Source organism: Peromyscus maniculatus, chromosome 10 (genome assembly GCF_049852395.1).
Source record: "Peromyscus maniculatus bairdii isolate BWxNUB_F1_BW_parent chromosome 10, HU_Pman_BW_mat_3.1, whole genome shotgun sequence".
Lineage (NCBI taxonomy): Eukaryota > Metazoa > Chordata > Mammalia > Rodentia > Cricetidae > Peromyscus > Peromyscus maniculatus.
Window position 1 is genome coordinate 61,979,602 of NC_134861.1, and position 24,970 is coordinate 62,004,571.

At 47.3% G+C, this 24,970-nt stretch overlaps 1 protein-coding gene across 9 annotated transcripts in view; it reads right to left on the minus strand.

Moving 5' to 3' along the window:
- Nucleotides 1–24,970, minus strand: part of Apbb2 (amyloid beta precursor protein binding family B member 2) — a 359,655-nt gene that overhangs the window by 93,309 nt on the left and 241,376 nt on the right. For 4 of the 9 annotated variants that reach the window (XM_076546380.1, XM_006974623.4, XM_076546378.1 and 1 more), the window contains 4 exons: nucleotides 10,695–10,903; nucleotides 2,266–2,328; nucleotides 1,762–1,847; nucleotides 1,606–1,666 (listed from right to left, as the gene is read on the minus strand). In XM_076546380.1, coding sequence (XP_076402495.1) covers nucleotides 1,606–1,666; nucleotides 1,762–1,847; nucleotides 2,266–2,328; nucleotides 10,695–10,903 — 419 coding nt within the window. The remainder of the gene's footprint in view (nucleotides 1–1,605; nucleotides 1,667–1,761; nucleotides 1,848–2,265; nucleotides 2,329–10,694; nucleotides 10,904–24,970) is intronic. The other 5 variants (XM_015993473.3, XM_015993472.3, XM_015993469.3 and 2 more) reach the window with 4 other exon arrangements.

Sequence of the window (24,970 nt, forward strand, 5' to 3'; positions counted from 1 at the left end):
GTTTTAGGAAGCTGTAGTTTTGCTCTGTGTGGTTTCGAACCATGCCAATGCTGTCACTGCCTAAATGGGGCAGGGGGACAGAGCTACTAATTAAATAGCAATAATGGCTAGCAATAATGAAATTAGGGAGGACGGACCAGAGAACTGCTGAAAGGGATATGTGCAATAACTTTCAAAATGCTCCTTATTTGCACGTAGAATCATTGGGATGCCAGGGTAGAGAAAGGATATTAGTGAGAAACTGCCTGCCTAATGGCTCTATGATTATGAAGATGTTAATATTAGGGAAAGCAGGGTGGAGGGCATATGGGGGACTCAAGCTTGAGAACTTTTCATGAATCCGTAATTATTTCAAAATAAGACTAGGTTTAAGAATTACATTCAAGCTCCCACACAGATGACCACCAATTACAAACCGTGTTTAATGTCTATAAACCTTAAGAAGGCTCACAAACACTTTCAGAGTTGTGACTATACTCTGCCCTTTTGGGGACTGTGCATGTGTGGCCATGTGGGCTTGTATGGACGCTGCCATTTCTGTCTACAAGGTTCACCAGACAACTGATCTAGCAATTATTCTTATCTTCCTAGCGTGTAAGCTTTATATATGTGACATATGTATATATATGGGAAGACATTTCATAAAAAACTAAGTTTATGTGCATGAAAGAGTATATGCTTCTGGCTTAGGTGTGCCCATGGAGGCCAAAAGAGGGCATGAGCTAAATTACAGATAAATTATAGACAGCTAAATTATAAGTGGTTGTTAGCTGTTGGAAACCAAACTCAGGACCTCTGGAAGAGCAGCCAGTGCTCTTAACCACTGAGCCACCTCTCCAGCCCCAGATAGACATTTTCATAGAGACCTTTTGGATGATCACTCCTCATAGACAATATTTAGAATTCTATAGAACACGGAATTAAATATTTTTGTAGTGCTTGTCCACGTGTGTGTGTGTACACAAGAACACATGTGTAGGCCAGAGGCCAACCTTGAATTGCGCGGATTGTATAACTTCACTGATTATATAACGAAGCACAAGTTAGAGGCTGTAAGAGATGGGAGGGCCGATGTCCACTGTGATTACTATAAAGGTACCGAAGCCCCTTTCCCCTCGTAGTGAGTTTCTCCATCATGGGGGACCTTCTGGATCAAGGGTGGGACAAGAGTCATTTGAAGCAGGTTTACGTTTGAAGATGTCCTTGTGAATTTCTGGTTTGGTCCTCTTCAGGATGCACCCTGTCCCCCTAATAATTTTCACTGAACTACAGGTGCCCCTAGACTCAGCGGTTATCCCAGAGCCTGGCCACACCACCGACTGTCACGTTTCTTGTTTCCTCTTTTCCGTCTTTGGGCTGACTGAGGGCGGCCACTCCTGTCCTGTCACAGCACAGTGAGAGTTTACATGGTGGCGATTACAGAAGTACCACAAGCCTCAGCTGGAACAGAGGCTTTCTTAAAATGTCACAGAGACTAAGAAGAAGAGACAACGAAAGGGTGATTACTTAGTAAGTGGCGTGGGGGGTGGGATGGTGGCATTATTCAAAGCCATTACTCTGGTGTGAGAATACAAGCTAGCAGCTGAAAGCATCTTTCTTACAAACCTTGGCTTCTGGGTCACTGTTGACACTACAAGAATCATCGTCATCAGCATGAGGGACGTTTCTAGAAAGAAAACATAAAACCGGTCTTAGAATTCTGTTGTGAAGCCTGGCTGCCGAAGCCACCCCATCTTGGCAAGCCCCTCCGCCCTCTCCTACCTGAGTTTCAAGGATGCATAGCGTAGTGTGGCCCCTTCGAACTCTTTCAGACTGGGGTCTGGGTTAACTGTGGCTGCGTGCAAATCCTAGAGGGGGAAAAAGTCCTGTTAGGGTACAATGGAGGGGCCCCGTTCCCCTGCCTCAGATACCGAAGAGGAGAGGATGCCCCCAGCAAGAGGCGGCGGCGGAGAGTGGATGTGAGCTTAGGCAGAAAACGGCATGCAAGGGCTGCTGCGTGCGGACGTGGCTCACAAGCTCTGGCTCCCACAAGACAACAGGGGACCTGGTGCACACCAGCTGGAAATCATTCACAATGGGAGACATCCAAAAAAAAAAAAAAAAAAAATAGACAAGGTGAATGTGAGCGGCACGCCCCGGCGAGAAGCCCCATCACTTCGTCCCTGCAGAATGCATGATATGCATGGAGAAGAAAAATAAACAGCCACAGCCATGCAGAAAGGAACACAAAATATTAAATGATCTAAAATCTGACAATATACTTGCCTTCCAAATGTCACTATTAATCTTTCCCCCATTCAGAACAGCAAAATCACTCCATGGCTGTTTCTAGACATATAATTATTCACATAGGGAAAAAACAAAAAAGCACATCGATTTAAAGACAAAAAAAGAAAAGAAAACACAAGGAGAAAAAAAAAACACAAGACACTGTTGTTAGCATTGATATTCACAGGACGCGTTAGGGAACATATTAAATCTAACAGTAAGTAACTTGTTAGTGTTCTCTCTAAGCTAGATTATTACCTGACCGGGGCAGCCTTCAAACCACATAAAAGACTCAACATTATTAAAATGAGGTGTAGTTATTTCCTAAATGTGGTCCCAGAAGCAAACAACATGCTTTCCCACACTCAGTCCCTGGTCTACACAATTCTATAAAGACCGTCCCCCTCCAAACACACACACACACACACACACACCACTACACACACGTTTTCTAGAGATAGAAGTGGAATCAGGGATGTCTCTATGCTGGCTTGGGAACTGGGATGCCTCTATCTAAGAGCACAAGTCTGGAGTCCAGGTCCTGCTACTTCAGGAGGGAAAGGACAATGAAGAGAACAGAAGCTTAGTCAGGAGCAAAGGCTGACACCACCAATCCGGTGAGATTCATTGCACTCAGTGAAAGGTGGCCCCACCCACCCAGTCTACTATCCACGACTGATTCACAAACGCTCTACTTCGATGCCACACAAGTCTGTCCAGAGTGCACACCTGCCAGGGAAATGATTTCCTAACTGGCTACAGACCACAGCCGGGAGCCCTGCGCACTGGGCAAGCTCCCACGGCAGACCTCCGCACAGAAGCTACTCCTTCCACACACCCCGGACAACGAGGAAACTTGTGTTTTCCTACTGTGCCCAGGGAATATGCAAGTATTTTTCATCGATTTATGGAACTAAACGAAGCTACTAAAACTCACGGACGGCCTTGTGAATCTCTCCTCGGAGGAAACATCAACAACGCAGAGTTTTCGCCAAGGAACTTTTCAACTGAAGCTCGTTGCGAATGAGCAGGAACCGGTGACCCAGAACTTACAGTCGGCCCCCTAAGGCAGGTTTTCACTAAGAACAAATCAACTTCAGGCCAAATGCCCTGTGGAACGGTGGGCTGCATAACAACTCAGACTTGGCAGGGTGGCTGGACTGCCGCTCACACCCACTGTCAACACAACTGGCTTTCTTTTGGGGGCTAGAGGTCAGAGTTGCCATGTCCATCATACAAAAGAACTCAGACCACAACACTCATTTTGAAAAGTAATCTCTTCTAATGAATGTAAGGACAGGAACGTTGCCCATCTTAGCGCTCTCCTTACTCGAGATCTCTCAAAGTGTGTTCAGCCTCCACTGAGAAGTGTAACTTGGGGAAACTGTGGCCTGTTAGCTCAGAAGGGCTGGGAACCTGAGATGGGTACAGGGTTTTATGTATGTGTGTTTTCCTGGGAAAGGCCAGTAAGCTTTGCTCCTATTTTTAATATATATTTAAAATTTTACTTTGTACGTGTGTGTATATACCCGAGTATATGTATGTGCACCAAATGCATGCACGGACCTGCAGAGTTCAGAGGGGGACATCAGATCCCTGAAAACTGGAGTTACAGGTGATTGGGAGCTGTCACCTGGGTGCTGAGAACCCACCCGGCTGCCTTGCAAGAGCAGGGAGCCCTCTTAACAGCTGGGTTATCTCTCCAGCCCCACTCTTCCTGTTCTCAGGGGGACCAGTAGTGGCCAGGCTGTCACTGCTCTGGAGCTATAGAAGATGCTCCTCGCTAGAGCAAGCAACAAGGGCAGAAGTCAACAACATCAAGCTGCAAGTTTCTTTTCCAAGCAAAGCCCCCACGGTTCCACATCAGGACCCTGGCTGCAGGGTAGGCTCCACATCAGGACCCAGATGTAGGGGGGGCTCCACATCAGGACCCAGATGTAGGGGGGGGACTCCACATCAGGACCCCGGCTGTAGGGGGGGAGCTCCACATCAGGACCCCGGCAGCAGGGTGGGCTCCACATCAGAACCCCGGCTGCACGGGGGGGGGGGGGGGGCTCCACATCAGGACCCCGGCTGCAGGGGGAGGCTCTACATCAGGACCCCGGCTGCAGGGGGAGGCTCCACATCAGGACCCCGGCTGTAGGGTGGGCTCCACATCAGGACCCTGGCTGCAGGGGGCTCCACGTCAGGACCCCGGCTGCAGGGTGGGCAGCTTCCCTTCTCCCTTTAGGTTGAACTTTGAAAAGGGGCATCAGATGAGGAGCTGAAGAGAGTCAAGCTAACTATGTTTGTGTGGAGCAACTTCAAAGGAAAAGGAAAGAAGAGGAAGGAATGGGAAGAGAACGGGGTGGGGGGTGCAGGGAGAGAGGGAGGGAGGGAGAAAGGGAAAAAAGGAAGAAAGAAAAGGGAGGGAGAGAGAAAGGTGGGGGGAGAAAGAAGGCAAGAGCGATGTCTGAAAAACAGACACTTGAAATCAGAAATTATCCAAGAAGGGCTCTGTGTGGACGGAAGAATATTTTAAATGCGGCATTCAGAAAAACTCCAGAAGTGAATTAAAACAGGCCTCTGTGTGGGTGTCGAATTTGAGGCCTTTTTATATGGCTGCCCTCTGGACACAGGAGTCTCTGTAAAGGGAGTGTTGACCGGGGCCTCTCTGAGAGTCAGCTGGCAGCCGCCGGCCGGTCACCCACATCTACATAAACAAAAGCCCTGTGCAGTGACCTCGCAGGAGGCAGGCAACAGTGAACGCTTATTGCAAAACTCACGTACGGAACAGTGGCGACGGCGTTGTGACTGGGCCAGAGGTATTTACGTTCAAACCTCACTTTAAAGTAATTCATTGATATCAAAGATGGAAAATTCTCCTTCTCATAAGAGCAGCCATAACTTTTCCTTTCCCCAACTTTTTTAAACAAAGAACAACACACTTTCTTAAACGTTAAGAACAACATTGTATGGCCATTTAATTATTTTTACTTAATAAGAGAAAATATTTTCTACATTTAGCCAACTATTTAATAAACTTATTTATTTTCATAGTGCTGGGGCTCAACTCTCAGCCTTGAGCATGTCAGCCAAGCGCTTTCCTAGCTCTAGTAAATAATGTTAGCTGATAAAAATGTAGAAATGAAAAAAAACAAAACAAAAACCCTACCAGAGGTTCTTTGGCTCAACAGAAAGTCTACAGTCACTTGGGTCTGCAGTGGGGAGAATGGGAAAGATAAGAGGGGCTGGGGGACCAAAAGGAGGCAGTAAAAGAGGAAACGGGAGGTGAGCCCTACGCTTCAGATAGGAAGAGACACACACGATAGGGTGAGAGGGAATGGACAGAGAGCATCTCCTTATAAATAACCTGCCTGGGAGCCTTCTAGGTAGAGTGGATAAAGTCTGGCACGGCCACGAGATGTCCTGGGCCAGAGTTCTAGCTGGAATCACTGCCTCCTAGTCCTTATCCTGGCCCTGCCCAGGGGCAGCATCCATGGCTCTAAATATGATGCCCAGGGCGCAGCATCCATGGCTCTAAATCACACTCAGTGATGGGAAAGCTGCAGAGCCCTGGCTCCCATGGTGTACACTGAGTGACTGACACAGTGCTCAGAACACAATGCCTGCCCTTCTAGACCTATGGCACCACGCAGGGTCTGTGCAAGGGTGGGCCCGCTAGGGAGAGCCAAGCACATATCTTGGATGACTGAGCACTTTTATTCTAATTTCCCTTGGGGTGGAGGAGCCTGGAAAACAATTCCACAAATCAAAGAGAAACAGACCAGTGACCTTCAGTTGGAAAAGGCCCTGCTTCAACAAAGCCGGCAAGGTGCTCCTGAGGATGGCTTCTCAGGAGCTGGGAAGGAAGTCCTTCTGAGGAAGCCATCTTTACCATGTGCTATGCATGGCTGGAATGCGTCCTCTCAAAACCCTGTGTGGGAAACAGTCCCAAAGCGTAGCAGTGTTGGGGATGGGGTGGGGACTAATGGAGGTGGACGGGTCATCAGGGCTCTGCTGTGGTGGATAGATTAGTGCTCAAACCTGACAGTCCATCCTCTTATTCCCCCTTTCTCCTCTTTGCTCAGAGGATGAGGCAGCAAGAAGGCTCTCATCAGATGCAGCTTCTCTAACCTGGACCCCTGCCCCTGCTCCAGCCTACGAGGCGACACGTTTCTGCTCGTTATAAACCACTGTAGTGATCTGCCTCTCGAGCAGAAACCAAAGGCCCGGGAATCCACCCTCAGCTCACAGGCTGGGAAACGCTGCCCTTGCCATCTACAAGGTCCATCTCTGTGGGTCTTTTCGGCCCTCCAATGTCACACTCACTTGACCGGGCTGTGCAATTTGGTGAAATGACAGAACGGTCCTTCGATGGGGCGACCTTACTCCAGGGACACACGGAAATACACAGGTTTTGAACTTGGACATGTGTGCTCTTCCTGGGGGTGATAACTGTTTAGGCAGCCAATGGCCACAAGCACGTTAGCAAGCAGAGAGACTTCTTAAGGAGACAAGGTCTCCTCTGAGGGTCCCACTCTCCATACTTCTTGAGAAACCCTGGCAATCTCGACAGGAAGAGTCTAAGCAAGTCTTGGCCGCAGGCCAAGAGCTAGTCATAAAAAAAAATACCTTGTATGGCGCCCCGTTTCTCTTTTTAAAATTCCACATCCACATAATTTCAGAGGTAATTTGGAACAAGTAAATGGTTTGGGAGGGGAGGGGAGGGGAGGGGAGGGGAGAGGGCTGTGGGCCAAGTTTCAGTAGCAAATACTTCTCGGCCAGTTGATAAACTTTCAGAAACACTTGCTGGCGCGTGCGCTGGAAACATTATCCGATGTGCTTAACACTTCCCGGGTGAACTTTGGAAAGTGAAATGCAAAATTTTCAAACTGTAAGGAAGCCTGCAGCCCTAAAGTTTTGGTGCCGTCAACAGATTTGGCGCTCATCTATCTGATTTTTCTTTTCAAGCCAGCTCACAAGAGAGCTCACTGAAAACACGCATCTCTGACAGGACACATTACAAGCTACTTCTCTCTCTCTTTTTAACATTTTGCTCTTTTTTTTTTCCCCAATGCTTTGAAATTAGTTGAAATGGATTCTATTTAGGGATCAAAGAGACAGAGCGAGAGAAATAATCATTTCTCCTCCGCTGTCATCGGCACCTGGGACGACGTTATTAAGGAGTCATTTTCTGGATGGCTCTGTGTGTGACGCAGCCCTCCCTTTGGGTGAGATGAAGAGATCTGGGAGTCTCCACATTTCCTAATATAGCATGTCAAGTCTCAGGTGGGAGCATGTGGGGGGCGGGCAGCGGATCAAAGTTCAAGGTTGACTGCGCCACATAATACTAGCTCTGTTATCTTATGGATGCCGCTTAACCTTTCTATTTCAGATTCAAATGGAAGTGACAGCCACCCTTGGTGACAGGCGTGTGTTTTGTGGGGATAATGGGATGAGACACTGGCCTGGCCCTGTAGACATGTGCCCCCTCTTAGGGCCCGTGGTTTGGTATCATCCTCAATGTCCCCATGTTCTAGGTATGCTATGCGGCTGGCTGCCTGCCTCTTCCCGTACTCTCATCTCCCCCTCCATCCGCTCAGCCCTCTGCTCCTATGATTACAATGCATCGGCCCTCTTACGTCTGCTGGGATGTTTGCCTTAATGGATGGCCTCACCTACCGGGGACATTGCGCACGAAGTCAACAGTCAAAAGGTTCATCTGAGGAATCGCTATCCCATCTGTCAATCAAAGGGCTGGTGGCCGGGGGAATGTAGCTTAGTAGCTGAGTATTTGCCTAGCCTGTGTGAGGCCCTGGCTTCCGTTCTTGGTACCAGGATGGATGGATGGATGGATGGATGGATGGATGGATGGATGGACGAACAAATGCATGTATGAACAGGTAAATACTCCAAAAAATGGTAGTGGTAGAGTGCTTGTCTGCCAGGCATGAGGTCCTGGGTTTGACCCCTGGCACTACAGTAAAAACATAAATAAGTTAAGTAAGCCAGCAAACAAAGAAACGGCTGAGCATGCGTCAGTCACTGCCTGTCTGAAACCTCCAAAACCATTCATTTTCTGAAGTTCCACTGAAGGAGAAAACTGCACAGGAAGGACAATTGGAAGCGGGGGGGGGGGGGGGGGGGGGCGGGGTAAAGTCCAGGGGAGAGCCAGGGGGATGCCAGCTGCAGGGCTACTCAACTCTGATTCTCAGACGCCATCTTCTCTGCCATGGAGAGTCCTGTAAGGGTCAACTGTTGTATTTACAAACCCTCTCATTTCGTTCCCTGTGGTGCCGGGGACTGAACCCAGCTCCCTGTGTAGGTAAGTACTCTATCACTGAGCTACTCACTCAGGCCTGACAATTCTTCCTAAGTGACCAGGAGGCTGAAAACTCCAGGAGAAGGAGGATGTGATAAGTCCCGTGAAGCTGGGGAAGGGGCCCTGGACAGTGGGGTGGGGGCAGGAAGCAGGCACAGGATGGGAAGGAACGGGTAAGAGTGGACCCCAAGAGCCTCGTGGATGAGAGAGGCCCTCCACTACCTCACAGTTTTACCCAGGGCCAGCTGCCCGGCTCTACTGCGTACTCTACCATATTAAGAAAAGAAATAAAAATCCAAGCCACACATCCCCAGGCCACACCCCTTGGATGCCACCAGGCAGGCACAAAGGAGGACGTACTTTCTTCTAAGTATGGAGGGCACAAGGCACCTGGAATAGGGAGCGAGTCTCCAGTTAGTCCGACCTCGTGACTTCAGGGACAACAAGAGGCTGAGGCCATTGAAAACCTAAAGCCAGAGACACCGAGAAGAATCCTGGCCAGGGATCCAGAGGCTCTGGGTGCTGCTGTGTGTCACTGATAGCTCCGTGCCTCAGTTTCCCTATCTATAATATACTTTCCTGGTTGAACACAACTAAACAGTTAGGACAGAACGACTCAGTCCTGCTACAGCAAGATCAGAGGCATATACTGGCTGGCTCTGGACGGGGACGGGACGGGGATGGGGACGGGAAGGACGGGAGGGGAGGACGCATCTGCAGTGCAGAGTGTGAGCCCAGGGATGTCCGAGACAGGGCAGGAAGTAGGCGCCTTCACATCAAGGTTGTTCAAGACGAGAGCTGCACTGGTTTATTCCTATTCCAAGCACACCTAACACAAGGCGGATGAGTCACTGGATAGAAGTTGCTTAGGATGGACAACTATTAGGCTTCAATGAAATACGATCAAAATCATCCAGTGCTCAACAACAAAATCCTACGTGGTTCACTGGCATTGAATCACATGACCAGGGCAGAGTCCAAACCAGCCACGGCTCTCGTCTACCGGGGGCGTAGCTAGTGCTAACCCTTCTACCTACAGATGGAGAACTGGGGTTAGGGCCGGGGAAGGGAGATGCCGAAGAAGCCCGCTAAAGCAGGAAGCCGAGAACAATACCAGTCTTCCTGCCTCCCGGAAACGAACAGGTCACTGATCAGAAAAGTCAGGAACAAGAGGCTGGCTACTTTTAAAGACAGGGCGGGTGATAGGAGAGGTGAATGCAGAAGAGGCTGGCCAGTTAGGGTAAGGTTCAATTGCACTCATTTCTCAAACCAAAAGAAAATGGGCTTGTTTAAAGAATAAAGGATTATCATCAGCAGAAAGGGGAGGGGGGGCAGGAAAGATAGCCTGCTAGAGAAACCATTCATAGAAATAAATATACATAAATAAATAAAGCTGTCTGTCACCTGGCTGTGACCTTTCCTGGTGACAATTCTCTTGAGTGTGCTGTTACTAGGACTGACAAATATTTGCTGCAGGAATCATTACATGAATGAATACCACAATGAAATTCTTTAAGGCCTCAAGTCTTTGTTTAAACATCCTGATTTCTTCCTCGGGGATACCCAGAATTTATGCCGCTAATTATTTTCAAAATAATGTCACTTCTGCTAAATAAACACATCTCTTTTTTTTTTTTCTCCTTAAATAGGAATTAAGCCTTTAAGTGCTCCCAAGGGTTATTTCTGCAAGACATCTTTGGCATGCTAGCAAATGAACCCAAGGCTAATAAGATACATGGTAATTATAACATGTCTGGCCAAGAGATGTTCTTCTATGTGTAAATATTTCATGGATCCAGCACCATGCAATGGTACCTGCCCAGTAAATTGCCGCCTCCATGAGCCCCAGGGAAACTTAACCACTTCCCACTAATCAGCTCCTCATGTTTTTGTACTTAGAATGATGCTTCACGAGACCAGAATCCATCAAAAGTGAAAACAGCCCTGAACAACAGACATATTAACACTATTTACTGAGAGGCTGCATTACCGAGCTCTCGAATACTACATGCACGGCCATCAAAAGGCTTTATACCTCAACGATCTGTTGGGGCAGAAGCTGTGAGTCTAAAGGGAAACTGAGTCCCGTCTACTAAGCATGTGAAAAGATACTCCACTTTACCTCATTCTCTGGGGTGGGAGATGGCGTTACAGAGCTAAGTGACCCTTTCCTAGAGCCCTGGAGGTCCACTGGGATGGAGACAGGTCGTTCCCACTGCGTCGTTCCTGTCGGGATATGCCAATAATAGGTCCCGGCAATGTCGCTGACTCTTTTCCAGCCCGGCGGTAAATCTGGATCCGTCTGAAATGAATGGTCACTCCAGAGATCTGCTGAGAAATGAGAAAAAACAAAAAACAAAAAACAAAAAACGGGGATTTTACTAAAAGAGAAAAAGGAAGCTTCCAACAGCCAGGTAAACCCCACACGCAGAAACATCTACATCCAATGAGAAGAACCTACCATATAAAGTGCCATTAAAAGGGAAGAAACAGAACTGGAAAGGCTGTTTGCCATCTGTGAAGAGAGGCATGAAGACCTCATTTTCAAGTCTGAGAACCCCAAGCTAGAGCTCCATGAATCATAACCAACCATGCAGGCAACCTCCACATGTTTACACACACAGCCTACCAGATCCCGCTCTCAATCCGGAAGAAGGACAGGTTGGCCCTGCGCATCCTTCCCGGCTACAAGTCTAAATTTCGGTAACCACTTTCTATGGGTACCCACGGTGTTTGCGCTGGGCCACCCACAGAGGAGCAGTGACTCTTTCAGGCCTCGAGGGCTCTGAATTGCACACTTTTAGGAAAAGCAAACTGAAATAAATAGCTGTGGAATTCAACAAAGGGCCAGATTGGCTTTCAAAGTGGGACAGTGCTGTAAAAACATGAGAGAAGGTGGGAGTGAGAGGTCATACGGAACGGCGGAGAGTGTGGTCAATGGGCAAGCGTCTGCCAAGTCCAAAGACACTCAAATTCAATAAATAACTCTTCAGCATTGTGGGGGCCAGATAAAGTTGACCCGCTGGACAGTTTCAGGCACACTTAACCTTCCTCAGTATTTTCAATATGTATTGAGTAATTATTTGCTTCATTTTTTTCTTACCCTGGAGTTGAATATTAAAGGGATAAAATGTACAAGAGAAAAGAGTGAGAAATTCAGAGATGAAGGATTGTGGAGAAGTCACAGCGCAAATGGTGTCTGTGTGGCAGGGTGACAGCCTGGGCTCTAGACCTGAGTGAGCACTGTTCGATTCTGAGGGATAGGCCCGTTTCTATGCAGCCATACAAAAAAGCCTGAACGCTTTATTGCATTTCCAATGAGAACACATGTGGGCTTCGCTCAATACTGCATCATTGTGTAATGTGGGCACACATTCCCAAAGCTGTTACAGGACAGAAGAAAAAGAGAGGCCACACAAAGAGGCTGGCAAAGTCCACGGGCAGAGATGTGTATCTACACTGTTGATGGCGCCCTGGCATTCCCTTCTTCCATTTCAGCCTGCCAGAGGCCAAACTGCCACAGGTCTCAAACGACAGTGGAAACAGTGTCCCCTAGCCATAGGAAAATTAAGCTTGATTATGCAATTCCAACTTAACAAAATTTGCAGAAACAACTGAACCCAACGTATTTATATTCCCCATTCACCACCACCACCCCCCAGGAGGTAAATGGGTTGTTCCTGACATCCCTCTGTTGTGAACATCTCAGCTGGGGCAGGGAAAGGAAAATGCAGAGGATTTAAGTTGGAGAAGTCTGGAGTACGTGAGTACCCTCATAGGGTCTCTTTCCATGGCTCCCAGACGAAGAGGTCTGGGGCAAAAATGGGAAGGAATGAAAGGGTGCCTGTCCTACCTCTGTGGTTCATGAGGTCTGCGCATGTTTGCCTGAGAGAGAGGAACAGCCACGCACACCATCAGGGTAGGAATTCACGCCAGACCAAGGGCAGAGTGCAAGGGCAGTGGCCTTGAACCTACCTAGAGTGTGTGAGGGGAACTTGGCACTAGAGGGCACGACCTGAGCTGTTCTATGTTGAACCAAACACCTTACATTTCTTACCTGGTTTGTATTTTAAAATTTCTGCTGAGATCATGTTAGAAAAAAAAAAATACTTGGAAGGGGGGCTTATTCTGTTGCTAAAAATAGATGACATAAAATAAAAATAGATGGTGGAGGAAGTAGGCAAAGCTCCAAGATTCACAGTTCCAGCATCCTGTCCAGAAGCACACCATACTCATGCGAGGGCCAAACGCTGGGAGGGCAGGAAGACATCACATCCATCTCATCCATCAGCCTACTTCCCACACCCCAGATCAGGCTTTCAGTACCGGGTGGATGGGTAGATGGGTAGATGGATGGATGGATGGATAAAGGAGGAAGAAATTACCGCATGAATTAGTTTTTCCAATAGCAAACCTGGCATCTAACAAAAGAGGAACTCTGTAGAAATGAGTTCTGTACACTGTCACAAAACAGACATTCATCCAGGATCAGCATCTATTTCTTTTGATGGCATATGTGACTATTCTCACAGGTAAACAGAAATACAGCCAGCCTTCTACATCCACACCGCAGGCTCCACATTTGTGGATGAAAGCCGTCAAGGAGTCACACGTGATAGATCTGCTGGGAGGGTCGAGAGCACAATGGGGTATGCTTGGTTTCCAGTGGGAATATTCTATAAGACATCAATGTTAGAAAAATTATTTTTCCTTGGGTGGGTCATATCCATGGTAATCTTGGATGTTAGAGCCAGCATCAGAACACAAAAAGTACACCATGGAGCCCGCCATTGGTGGTGCATGAATTTAATCCCAGCACTTGGGAGGCAGAGGAAGGGAGATCCGTGTGAGTTCAAGGCCAGCCTGGTCTACAGAGTGAGTTCCAGGACAGCCAGGACTGTTACACAGAGAAACCCTGTCTTTAAAAAAAAAAAGGTACACCATGGGATCCTGTCTGCTTCCCACTTTCAGAACTGGAACTGAGATCAACTGTGGGGCTCTCAACGAAAGACGGATAAGAGTCAGAATGGCAGGACACACAGAAAGTCTCCAGAGGACTCTATCTCACGTTTCAGCACAACATTCTTACACAGCCGTTGCTTAGTAAACATTAAAAAGCACCACACAAGAGGGCAGGTGGGTCAAACAAGGAGAACCTGTCTACATCACATAGACTTGTACATATTGGAGGGGAATTTTAATAGAAGCATGCTGAAAACAAAAGGTTATCATTAATTAATGAAGAAGCTATGCTACATCACAACTCGGCAAGTCCACCCCTGGAACATGTCCTAGAGAACCCACACATGCATATTAGGTATGTAGACCACGGTAGCAACATTAAAATGGCCCCAGACTCAAAACAACTCAGACCTCCTCTTAGAGAAGAATAGGAAATTACAGCAGAATAAATAAATAACCAAAAAGAGCCAAGCAGAGCTGCACATCACAATACAAAGTGTACAACATGCCCCTGATGAAAAGGACCAAGACAAAAGACACCATACCCATTACATAGCCATTCAGATAAAGTCCAACCATTAATTATTTAGTGACAGACACAAATTGTTTTAACTGTCAAAAACGCAAACACATAGTCATCATATACAAAAAAAAAAAATTACAGGCTGATGAACAGCCAAAAGTGTGTGGGGGTAGGGTGGGGTAGGGGGTGTTGGTTTTGACTAGAAAGGGCACACTCCCGGTCTTCCACAGTCTAAAATTTTCATTGGTGGTGACATGGATGCTTCCTTTATAATTATCTCTTAATCTGCATGCTTAATCTACATTTTTGAATGTTTATTTTTCACAAGTGGAAAAACAGAGGCTGGAGAGATGGTTCAGTTGGTAAAGTGTCTGCCAGCCAAGCCTGATCTGAAAAAGTCACATAAGAGGGGTGTGTGGCAGTGTGTGCTTGCAATCTCAGCACTGGAAGGCAGAGATAGGAGGCTCCCTGGAGGTCTTCTGACCTCTACATGCACACTGTGACACACATATACAACACACGTACAAGGAGGGGGGAGGGGAGGGAAAGGAAGGGGGAGGGGAGGGGGAGAGGAGGGAGGAGGAGAGGAGAGGAGAGGAGAGGAGAGGAGAGGAGAGGAGAGGAGAGGAGAGGAGAGGAGAGGAGAGGAGAGGAGATTTGTTATCCAAATCAAGATATCTTCAATGTCTACAAGATCCACAAAAAACAAGGGGTTCATTCAAGACTCTTGATGGCTCCATTGAGTACAGACAATTCAAAGAGCCCAGCAGCAGCTTTATATAGCTTGGCCTGGGAATGAGTGGGAATGCCCTGTGGATTATCTTACCTGGCTCAGCCATTCACTATTTGAATGGCCCAGGCAGCTTCTTGGAACTCCAGGTGTTTATCTGTAAAACACAGGTCACAGTAGCAGCTGCCTTACTGGGTTGTGTGTCAATACTCAGAACAGAGTGGGCCACAGGGCAGGAATACCTCAGCAATATAGCAAGGTATCCAGTTCACCGAAGTTCCCCCACTTCAGTCCAAAGGAAAATGCCTACCGGGTACAGACATCACAAGGTTAAATGGCCACCGTGGTTCCAAGAAAGAGGACGGAATGGAGATAATCTCCTGGTGACTTTTCAGTGAGCAGTCACTCCAGTTCACTCCAGCCAGACCAGCCTGAGACAATGCCTCCCCTGCTGGCTCTCCTCTCTCACGAGACAACCTCTTCTCCTCCAAATGTCTGACTCTGTCTGTCTGTCTCTCTCTCTCCCTCTCTCTCTGCCAATGAGGAAAAAAGTCACTTCACGACTTCTAAAACAAACATGCCCCGTTTAGAACACCATGAAGGCACAGGCTCCATCCACTTTGCCTAAGCGTCTCTCAAACACAAGTCAACCCCAAATGAAGACAGTTGCTTTGTGTCTGGATGGGTTTTTCGGTTTCCCCCTGCTGTGGGTCTGCAGTCTTCACTGGTGAAGAAGTCCTGCTCCCTCCACTGCGGAAGGCATGTCTTGACTGCATTTAATGCTCAAGACAATCCCTGCTGGAAGGCAAGGCCACATGCGGGCCTCTTAGGCATCATGAAGCCGTGACAGTACAGACACCAAGAAGACTCGAAAGGACAGCGGAGCTGGCTGTGGATCGTGTGCCCTTTACTGCAGGGGCACAAGGCATGTCCACAGCTGCCCCGAGAAGAAGGCAGAATTGTTATCCCCGCTTCCAAGGCTTGCAGAAGACAGTAGATGGATTTAAACCAAAGAAATAAAGTATGTCCTGATACGGAACAGGATCAACTTTTCAGAGACCCGAAAAAGACACCAGCGTGGCCAGCATGGGGAGAAGGGTAATAAAACAAAAGGATCAGAAAATAAAAAAGAAAATAATGATACAGGGACGAGATTATGAGACCAGCGGCCTACCTGACGAAGGCCAAAAACTGAGTGACAACACCAAGACTCTCCATGGTTGCTGGCCTGGAGCTCCCAACCCCCAGCATTCTGGGTCCTTAGACACGAACACGCTCTAGTGCAGGCCCCCCTTACCCAGCCCCGGTAAAGCGGCCCAGCCATTCCAGATGGCACATCCTGCTGGAGCTAAGGAGAAATCCCACCCTCAGACACACCGTGAAACTGATGCCTGCCAAGCTTCCCTTTCCTTCCCTCCCCCTGGATCCTGTACCTAAGATCCCGGTTCCCAGGCTCCTGTGGTCACTAAAGGTCAACAAAGGCTGTCTGTCACATGCTGAGGCAAGAGCTGGGAAGTCACAGGTCTCTTTTCAGAATGAGTCCATGGTCCTCCCATGCCTTCATTCTATTTCATTCATTCATTCATTCGACAACAGGAAACAGGGACTGGAAGTCAGAGGGTAAGCATAGCAAGGCTGATGACCCCATGATGGCCCCACAAGGTCCCTCTTGGGTCAAAAGTAATAGGCTTGGCATGGGAACAAGAAGCCCATTTATGAGCAGCAAGGCCCCACCCGTTCCAGCCACCTCAGGCACGGGAACATGGCTCCACCTGGCTCCCTCCAGGGTCTGGCCAACTCTATGGACCTGCAGGGTGAGCAGCACACTTGCCTCTAGTCACCCCTTTCTTTCCAGAACCCAGGGGCCAAAGAAAAACAAATTAGCATGGACGGCAGCTGGAAATGTCCTCGCCTGTACAGAGGGTGGAGGAAGCATGGATGAGAGAGCTGAGAGTCTATATTTCTCCCTCCTGCACAGAGGGCGGAGGATGCATGAATGGGAGAGCTGAGAGTCTGTATTTCTCCTGTACAGAGGGTGGAGGACGCATGAATGAGAGAGCTGAGAGTCTATATTTCTCCCTCCTGCACAGAGGGCGGAGGATGCATGAATGGGAGAGCCGAGAGTCTATATTTAGCGAGGTCTGCACTGCTGAGCACAGCCCATTTCCCCAAAGCCTTAGAATGGCATTGGCTACCATCATGTGCCCAGCACTTCCAGTGGATGCGGCGGTGAGGAAGATGGATGAAAGTAATCCACAAGCATTTCCTGTCTAGCCCGGGCCAGGCTCTGCATCGGGGTCCAGGGCACAGATATGATTAGGATAGACAGGGTGCTGCCCAAGTGACAGAAGGCAAGACTCCTCAAACACATCCAGGTAACCTGGTGCTGCCTAGGGTGATGCCCAGATGGGAGGAGGTACAAAAATGTGCAGCTCGAACGGTCCCGATGCTTAGTCCCGAATGCTAGGCTTTTGACAACTACTGGTCCAGGAAAACAGAGGGGCAGTCATTACTCTCTATCAAATGTGCTGTGCTAGCTAGTTTTACGTCAACTTGACACAAGCTGGAGTCATTGGGGAAGAGGAAACCTCAACTGAGAAAACGATCCTACCAGGCTGGCCTGTGGGAAAACCTGTGGGGCATTTTGATTGACGACTGATAGGGGAGGGCCAGCTCACTGCAGGTGCTGCCACCCTGGTCAAGTGGTCCCGGGTGCTGTAAGAAAGCAGGCTGAGCAAGCCAGGAGGAGCAAGCCAGTAAGCAGCATCCTTCCATGGCCTCTGCGTCAGCTCCTGCCTCAAGTTCCTGTCCTGACTGCGTAGAAGATAGACTATTGCATGGAAGGGTAAGAAACCCCCTTCCTCCCCTAGTTGCGTTTGGTCACGGTGTGTATCACAGCTATAGGAACACTAATTAAGATGTATTCTCTAAGCACTGGCTACCGAATGAAATATACACACGAATGGAAGCCATCCTGGCATTCACTCTGCGTGTCAAGAACTTCCTATTAACACTCAACAACACCCAGAAGGAAAGGAGGGCACGGTAATGAGTAAGATGTAAACCGAGATGCAGGGTCAGCACTCGTGGGGACTGGGTGAGCTCTTAAACAGGATGGTCTGCAGTGTCTCCAAGGAAGCCAATCCTTCTTAAACCGGAAGGGGTGACCTTCCTGGTAGATGGAAGAGCAAGTGCAAAGGGCAGGTGACCGGAAAAAGCCAGCCAGGCCACCACAGCAGGAAAGCCACTCTCCGGGGTCAGAGGGTGACCATAGAGACTCCACTGGCTAAACATCTCCTCTTTATGCAAATGGCCAATCTGAAGGTCGTGCTTTGTATTTTCAAAGATCGGAAGAAGAACAATTTAGTCACTGTTCCCATTCTCAAAGAAGAAAATGTTCTATTTTTCAAGGTCTTAGTTTATAGCATTGCTATTTTCACTTTTAAATTATTCCTGATTGAGCCACATACTCCCATCTAAACTACAAAATTTTAATTTAGCTTTAAAAAGTATCTGTTGTTTTGAGGTATGGTCCCGTGCAGCCCAGGATGGCCAAGAGCTGGCTGAGATGGAAGATGACCTGTACTTAGACCTCTTGGTACCACTCTAGACTACTGGGGTTACAGGTCCGTATGCCGGCATCCCAGGTAATGGTGGTGCCGGGGATCCAACCAGCATCTCAGGTAACAATGGTACTGGGGATTCAACCAGCATCCCAGGTCACAGTGGTACCAGGGATTCAACCAGCATCCCAGGTCACAGTGGTGCCGGGGATTCAACCAGCATCCCAGGTTACGGTAGTGCCGGAGATTCAACCCAAGGCCTCTGCCATGTTAGGCCAGTACTCTACCAGCTGAGATGCAGTCACATCCCTTAAAATGTTTTTAGGCCGCATAGTGGCCTGTTCAATTGCTCTCCCCATCCCTTGTTCTTTTTTATACTTTTGGACCCAGATCAGCATAGAAGCAATAAATCCCTTTGTTTTCTCCAGCAATCATCACGAAGACAATAGCACAGAGCCAGGACTCTGAGGCTAGCTGCTAGTTTTAGACTCGTGGAGGGTTCTAAGGGGCCAATAGGTGCGGCTGAGGATGGGGTGTGAAACCTTCCTTAGTCAGAGGGATTGACAGAAATACTGGCCATGGCAGGCAATGAGTCCCAGAGTGTCTCACTCCCCAGGATCCTGCTGACCCAGCAGCCACAGACGAGGGAGAAAAGTTCCTCCCAATAGCTTAACATTTCTTGATATCAACTTACAAGACACAGCTGAGACCATAGTTAATCCATCACAGCCTTTGGGAAACTGCACCCTGAACTCACAGTACTGAGAAAATTAGAATAAAACCCTGAGCAGTTTGGGAGTGTTAATGTCCCTCACTATTCTGCATATTTTCCTTCATACACTTACTAGGAAGATTTTTAAAGATTCCAAAACACAGAGATATTTATTTATTTATTTATTTTTATTTTTTTTTTATTTTTATTTTTTTTTGGTTTTTCGAGACAGGGTTTCTCTGTGTAGCTTTGCGCCTTTCCTGGAGCTCACTTGGTAGCCCAGGCTGGCCTCGAACTCACAGAGATCCGCCTGCCTCTGCCTCCCGAGTGCTGGGATTAAAGGCATGCGCCACCAACGCCCGGCAACAGAGATATTTATAGTTGAGGGTTTTCCCACCGAAGTTGAGGAAATATTCCAAACAGTGTGCTCCTTCATGAAAACAAGACCTCTGAAAGGCTGCCACAGACAAGCTTGGCTCCCCCCCCGCCCCCCAATTAAAAAGGCAATTTTTCTTTAAGTCAAACAAACTAGATAACATCATCCATCCAGTCTCATGAAAGTTTGGAAAAGATAAATCATCTGAGACCGGCTTGAGAATCCCCTCCCCCTCCCCCTCCGGCCCTGGCAGTGTTGGAGGTGGAGCCCGAGGCTTCTTCAGTCACACTAGGCAGGCCCTCTTCCACCGAGCTCTTTAAAGTGTAACAAACCAGGATCTGAACTATGCTAAATATTAAAATACATCATGACTCTTGAGAATCCCGGAAGTGGAAGTAAATTTTGATAATGGTTGCCTTTCAACCGCAGATTAAATGAGTAAGTTGCCCATGGGCGCCATGGTCTTGAAAATCAAAGTCTGTATGTTGGCAACTGACATGTCAGAAATTAAATTGTGTCTATTGTGCTTCTGACGTACAAGGTACCGCCTGCTCTTTTATGCATAACAGCGTCTTCTGAGTGCTATGCCTGATGCATCTCAGCTGACCCACAAAACTAGGCACAAAGGTGGAGCGAATACTGTTCTTATGTTCTTTTCTTTTATTCTCTCTCTCTCTCTGTCTCTCTGTCTCTGTCTCTCTCTCTCAAACAGGGTTTCTCTGAGTAGCCCTGGCTGTCCTGAAACTCACTTTGTAGAGCAGGCTGGCCTTGAACTCAGAGTTCCACCTGCCTCTGCCTCCCAAGTGCTGGGATTAAAGGTGTGCGCCACCATCGCCAGGCAAAAAATTATTTTCTAAGTAAAAAAGAAATGACTTTAGCAATGATAAGGAACTTGCGCCCACTCTATGTGCTGAGTGAATTTTAAAGGTAAATAACATGCCTGTTCAAGGACTCAGCAGCACCAAAGTAAATTGTTCAGGCTGCCAGAGGTTTATCGCACAACCTTTAATATTTGATGCAAAAACTGGATTTTAGTGTATGGATGGAGAGGAGCATGCACACACACAAAAATATTTTTCTGAGATGAAGCTTTAAAAACACATTTACAGGGATCAAAGCAAGGGGTTTAAAAATGACTTTTCTGAGTTTCTATTTTTACAACTGGGATCTTCACCATGTGATACCCTGGCTGTCCTGAAACTCATGATGTAAATCTGTTTCTGCCTTCCGAGTGTTGGAGTGCTGGGATTAAAGGTGATTAAAGGCATGTTCCCTTACACCTGGCTCATATCGGAGATAAGTGTTCCCCACTACAACAGAATTAAGTGTCATACATAGAAGGCACACAAATATTCCAATTACTAAAATGACAGAATAGAACCACAAAGTTGAGAAGGAATTTTAATCTCTCCCCTCTCTCTTCCTCCCTTCCTCCTTCCCTCCTCTCCTCAGATCTCACTTCCTTACTTTTGTTTTTGTTTTTTCGAGACAGGGTTTCTCTCTGTAGTTTTGGTGCCTGTCCTGGATCTTGCTCTGTAGACCAGGCTGGCCTCGAACTCACAGAGATGTGCTTGCCTCTGCCTCCTGAGTGCTGGGATTAAAGGCGTGTGCCATTACTGCCCAGCTTTTGTTTTGTTTTGTTTTGTTTTCTTCAGAACCGGTCTTGTTATGTTGCTCAAGCTGGGTTTAAATGTGATGAATTCTTTTCTTTTGGTTTCATTTTCTTCCTTCCTTCCTTCCTTCCTTCCCTTCTTCCTTCCTTCCTTCCCTTCTTCCTTCCCTCCCTCCCTTCTTCCTTCCCTCCCTCCCTTCTTCCTTCCCTCCCTCCCTTCTTCCTTCCCTCCCTCCCTTCTTCCTTCTTCCCTCCCTTCTTCCTTCTTCCCTCCCTTCTTCCTTCTTCCCTCCCTTCCTTCCCTCCCTCCCTCCTTCCTTCCCTCCCTCCTTCCTCTCCTCCCTCCTTCCTCCTCCCTCCTTCCTCCTCCCTCCTTCCCCCTTCCTCCCTTCCTCCCTTTCTCTTTCTTTCTTTCTTTCTTTCTTTCTTTCTTTCTTTCTTTCTTTCTTTCTTTCTTTCTTTCTTTCTTTCTTTCTTTCTTTCTCTCCCCTCTCCCCATCTCTTTCCTTCTTTTTATTTATTTATTTATTTTTTAATTTTTAGACGGGTCTCACTATGCAGCCTTAGCTGGCCTGGAATTGACTATGTAGACCAGGCTGGACTTGAATTCCTAACCTGCCCCTGTCTCCTGAGTGCTGGGATTAAAGGCATATACTGCCATGCCTGGCAATAAGAATTTTAATTATTTCCTCCAAAACTCCATGAAGCCTTAGGTACCTAGTGAAGGAAGTTCATCAGAAAAGAACCATTTTCCTCACACCACAGTGACAGGGGAGTTAGCGTATGGGACACAGTGTGGCTGTACAGAGGCAGTAACTGACGGAGAGAGCTGTACATTGTCCCTGGGCTGTTTGCATTTGTAATCACATTATACAGTGGCTTAATTAAGTGTAAACTAAAAAGAATATATAAGCAGCTCATAGCAAGACACCGAAATGTGTTTATCCATCTCTCTTTCTCCACATCAATATAAACTTTGGTTGGACACATGACCACCACAATTTTCCAGCCTTCCTGGCAGCCAGGCTTACATTCTTGAGGTGTAAAGCTAAGGGATTACATGACAATTTCTAAGAGCTTGCTTTGAAAGGACTCTGGCTAGCACATGCTTCTTGCTGCCTGAAACAGCGCTATTGCTTGGAGCCATAAAAAATGACTCTACCTGAGGATAGAGGAAGAAGAGAGCAGAAGAAAAAATGGTTCGTGAAGCCTTTGGCAGCAAAGCCAATCTGTTAAGCGAATGCTTCTTCCAAGTTGCTCTGTGAAAGGGAGACACATTTCTGTTCTAGAAAGTCCCAGTTATCTTAAAGCCTTGCATGATTAGCAGCAGATCCTAATTCATGCACTAAGAGGAGGAAAATGAATAGCAATCCACTCACCGAGGAAAGAAACAACCCTAGCAGATCTGCTTTGTGCCCTCACAGGCAAACCCAAACCTGCCGCCGTCTACATTACAGTCTTTCCGATCCCGGCTTGCGGAGTACTTGTTCTAAAATATCGCACTGTTGGAATACAGCTTCCTAAGCTATCACTCAGTCATTCTCCACAATCCCCAGTCCCAGCGTTTTAACTTGACTTCCAAACACTGCCAAATACGACGAGTGTAAGCGGTGCGCTCGGCCTAATTTGTCACAACTCTTAAATACAGACGGGATTCGACCCAGACCAAGCAACCGTCGTCCATCCATTTTATCCAATGATTTTAATTCCTTAATCTGCACCTCTTCTTTCCCCTCCCCTCCCCCCCCTCCCCCAAGCATGCACAATTCTAGATCCAGAAAGCCAAGTCAAGACTCTCCAGGGAAAAATGGGAACACAACAGCTTGGCTTTTCTTTTCCAGCAACGAAAGAGTGGTACAGAGAGCTGGCTCCAAGTTCCTTCAAAGATGCTGGGCTCCTGGCAGAGGAGAGGCAGGGTATTTGCGGATCCCATCTGCCAGGGATGCACGTGTAGAAAGTGTCTTTTTTTTTTTTTTTAAAAAAACTCAAAACAGAATATAGTATAATACAATATTAGGCAACTGAGCCAAAATTCCAGGAAGGGACAAATCTGAAATGGTGACTCTCAAAACTCTCAAAGAACAAATCTGTGCCCCAAGTTTAGGAGGGCTTTTTTTTTCCTATATAGATTAGGACATGGAGCTAGTTAGGGCTTAAATTGCGAATTCCCAATAGAAAAAGGTTAAAAATAGATCTAAACTCCTTAATGAAAAGATCACATTTGCTCCTCTCCAAATCCATCTCCCACCCTGCAGGGGCGCAGTGTAAGCTTTTTGAAGCTAAGTGAATACAGTTAGCAATGGTCCCCCCTTTTCATATTTCATTTTCGGAAATTCCAGGGGATGTCAAAATAACATGTACATGAATGAAAGCTTTGGGGGAAAAGAGGAGAATCCTGAAGAGCAAAGAAGAAAAGAGAGGAAAATGGGAAATGGGCTGGGGAGGGGCAGTCAGTGTGCCTGCTGAATCTGAGTCCTACTTGGCTCTGATGTCCACAAGGAACCAGCATCCCTGCTCGTTATTTTCCGTCCACGCACAGATGTACCAGTTAACCCACTAGACTTCAGATCCCAGCCAATATGCTCAAATTACATTTCTACCAGAAAAATGTTCCCAAGGCAAGCGTTAAGAGATTTCTGATCTGCAGGGTTTTGGGCATGGGGGGGGGGGGTAGGATTCTAAATTTATTACACTACAGGAATAGTTATGGACTCCTTTCCCCCGCCTCATCTTAGAATCCCATCCCTTCGATTGTAAAAACCGATTTATACAAGGTTTTGTCCTGAATTTGCTCCAGTTTTTTCTTGCTAGACATACTGGTAGCAAGTGGCCATTTATAAATAATGGCTTCTGTGTCCTTGAATTCTGAACGTCCCTCTGCTTTAAGGCTCTCCCCATTACTTACTCTAGGAGAGAAAGCCCTAGAAAGGAAAGGCTTCTGAGAGGAGACGGCTTGTCACACAAAGGTATCCTTATGTCTCGGAAGTGGGACTAAGGAACATTCTTTGGAAGCCAATGAAGCAGACACTGTCAGTCTTTCTCACGGCAGACAAAACAGGGCACTATCGGTGGGCACCAGGCGTCTGGTGATGCGGAGGACTTTTGTGTGCGCACTTCCTTCCTCAGAGAAACAAACCGTGTGTCTTGCTGTGTTACAGATGTGCTTTGATGAGGGAACTGAGAACACTTTCAGGCCTCCCTTTAGAAGATATTACAGTTCGGAGGACCTAACCATGCGGCCAGGAACACAACAAAAGAACTGAACAAATGCAATCTTGTTGTTGATTCCCTTTGAAGAAACAAACAGTATAAAACAGCTTTTTAAAAGCAGGAATTTATTTGTAGTGTAAATTTCCTCTTCTGGTTCTTTCTCCTCTTCCTTCTTTTAAAAATATAGAACAAAGCATTTTTAATGCCCTCCCTCTTCTGCCTCAATGACTGATTCATTTAAAAAAAACAACAACAGTCTGCTTTGCTGACAGAGCAAGAACTACAAAAGTTTTTTTTTTTTTTTTTTTTTTTTACGGAGGATGGAGGCTATACCTACTTGCACTGGGCCGATATTTCACCTGGCCACCCCCTGAAGGCTTTACCTTTGGGTCAATGGAGGAATAGATGGATAAGAATTAAGTTGGAAAGCTACACCTATGTGGTAGTTTGAATGAAAATGGTCCCCACAGGCTCACAGTGAGTAGTATAATTAGAAAGGATTAGGACTATGGTCTTGTCGGAGTGGTGTGGCCTTATTGGAAGAAGTGTGCCACTGGGAGTGGCCTTAGGGGTTTCCGAAGCTCAAGCCAGACCCAGCGGCTCACTCTCTCTTCCTGCTGCCTGCAGATCCAGATGTAGAACTCTCAGCTCCTTCTCCAGCACCGTGTCTGCCTTCATACTGCTGTGCTTCCTGCCGTGACAAAAAGGGT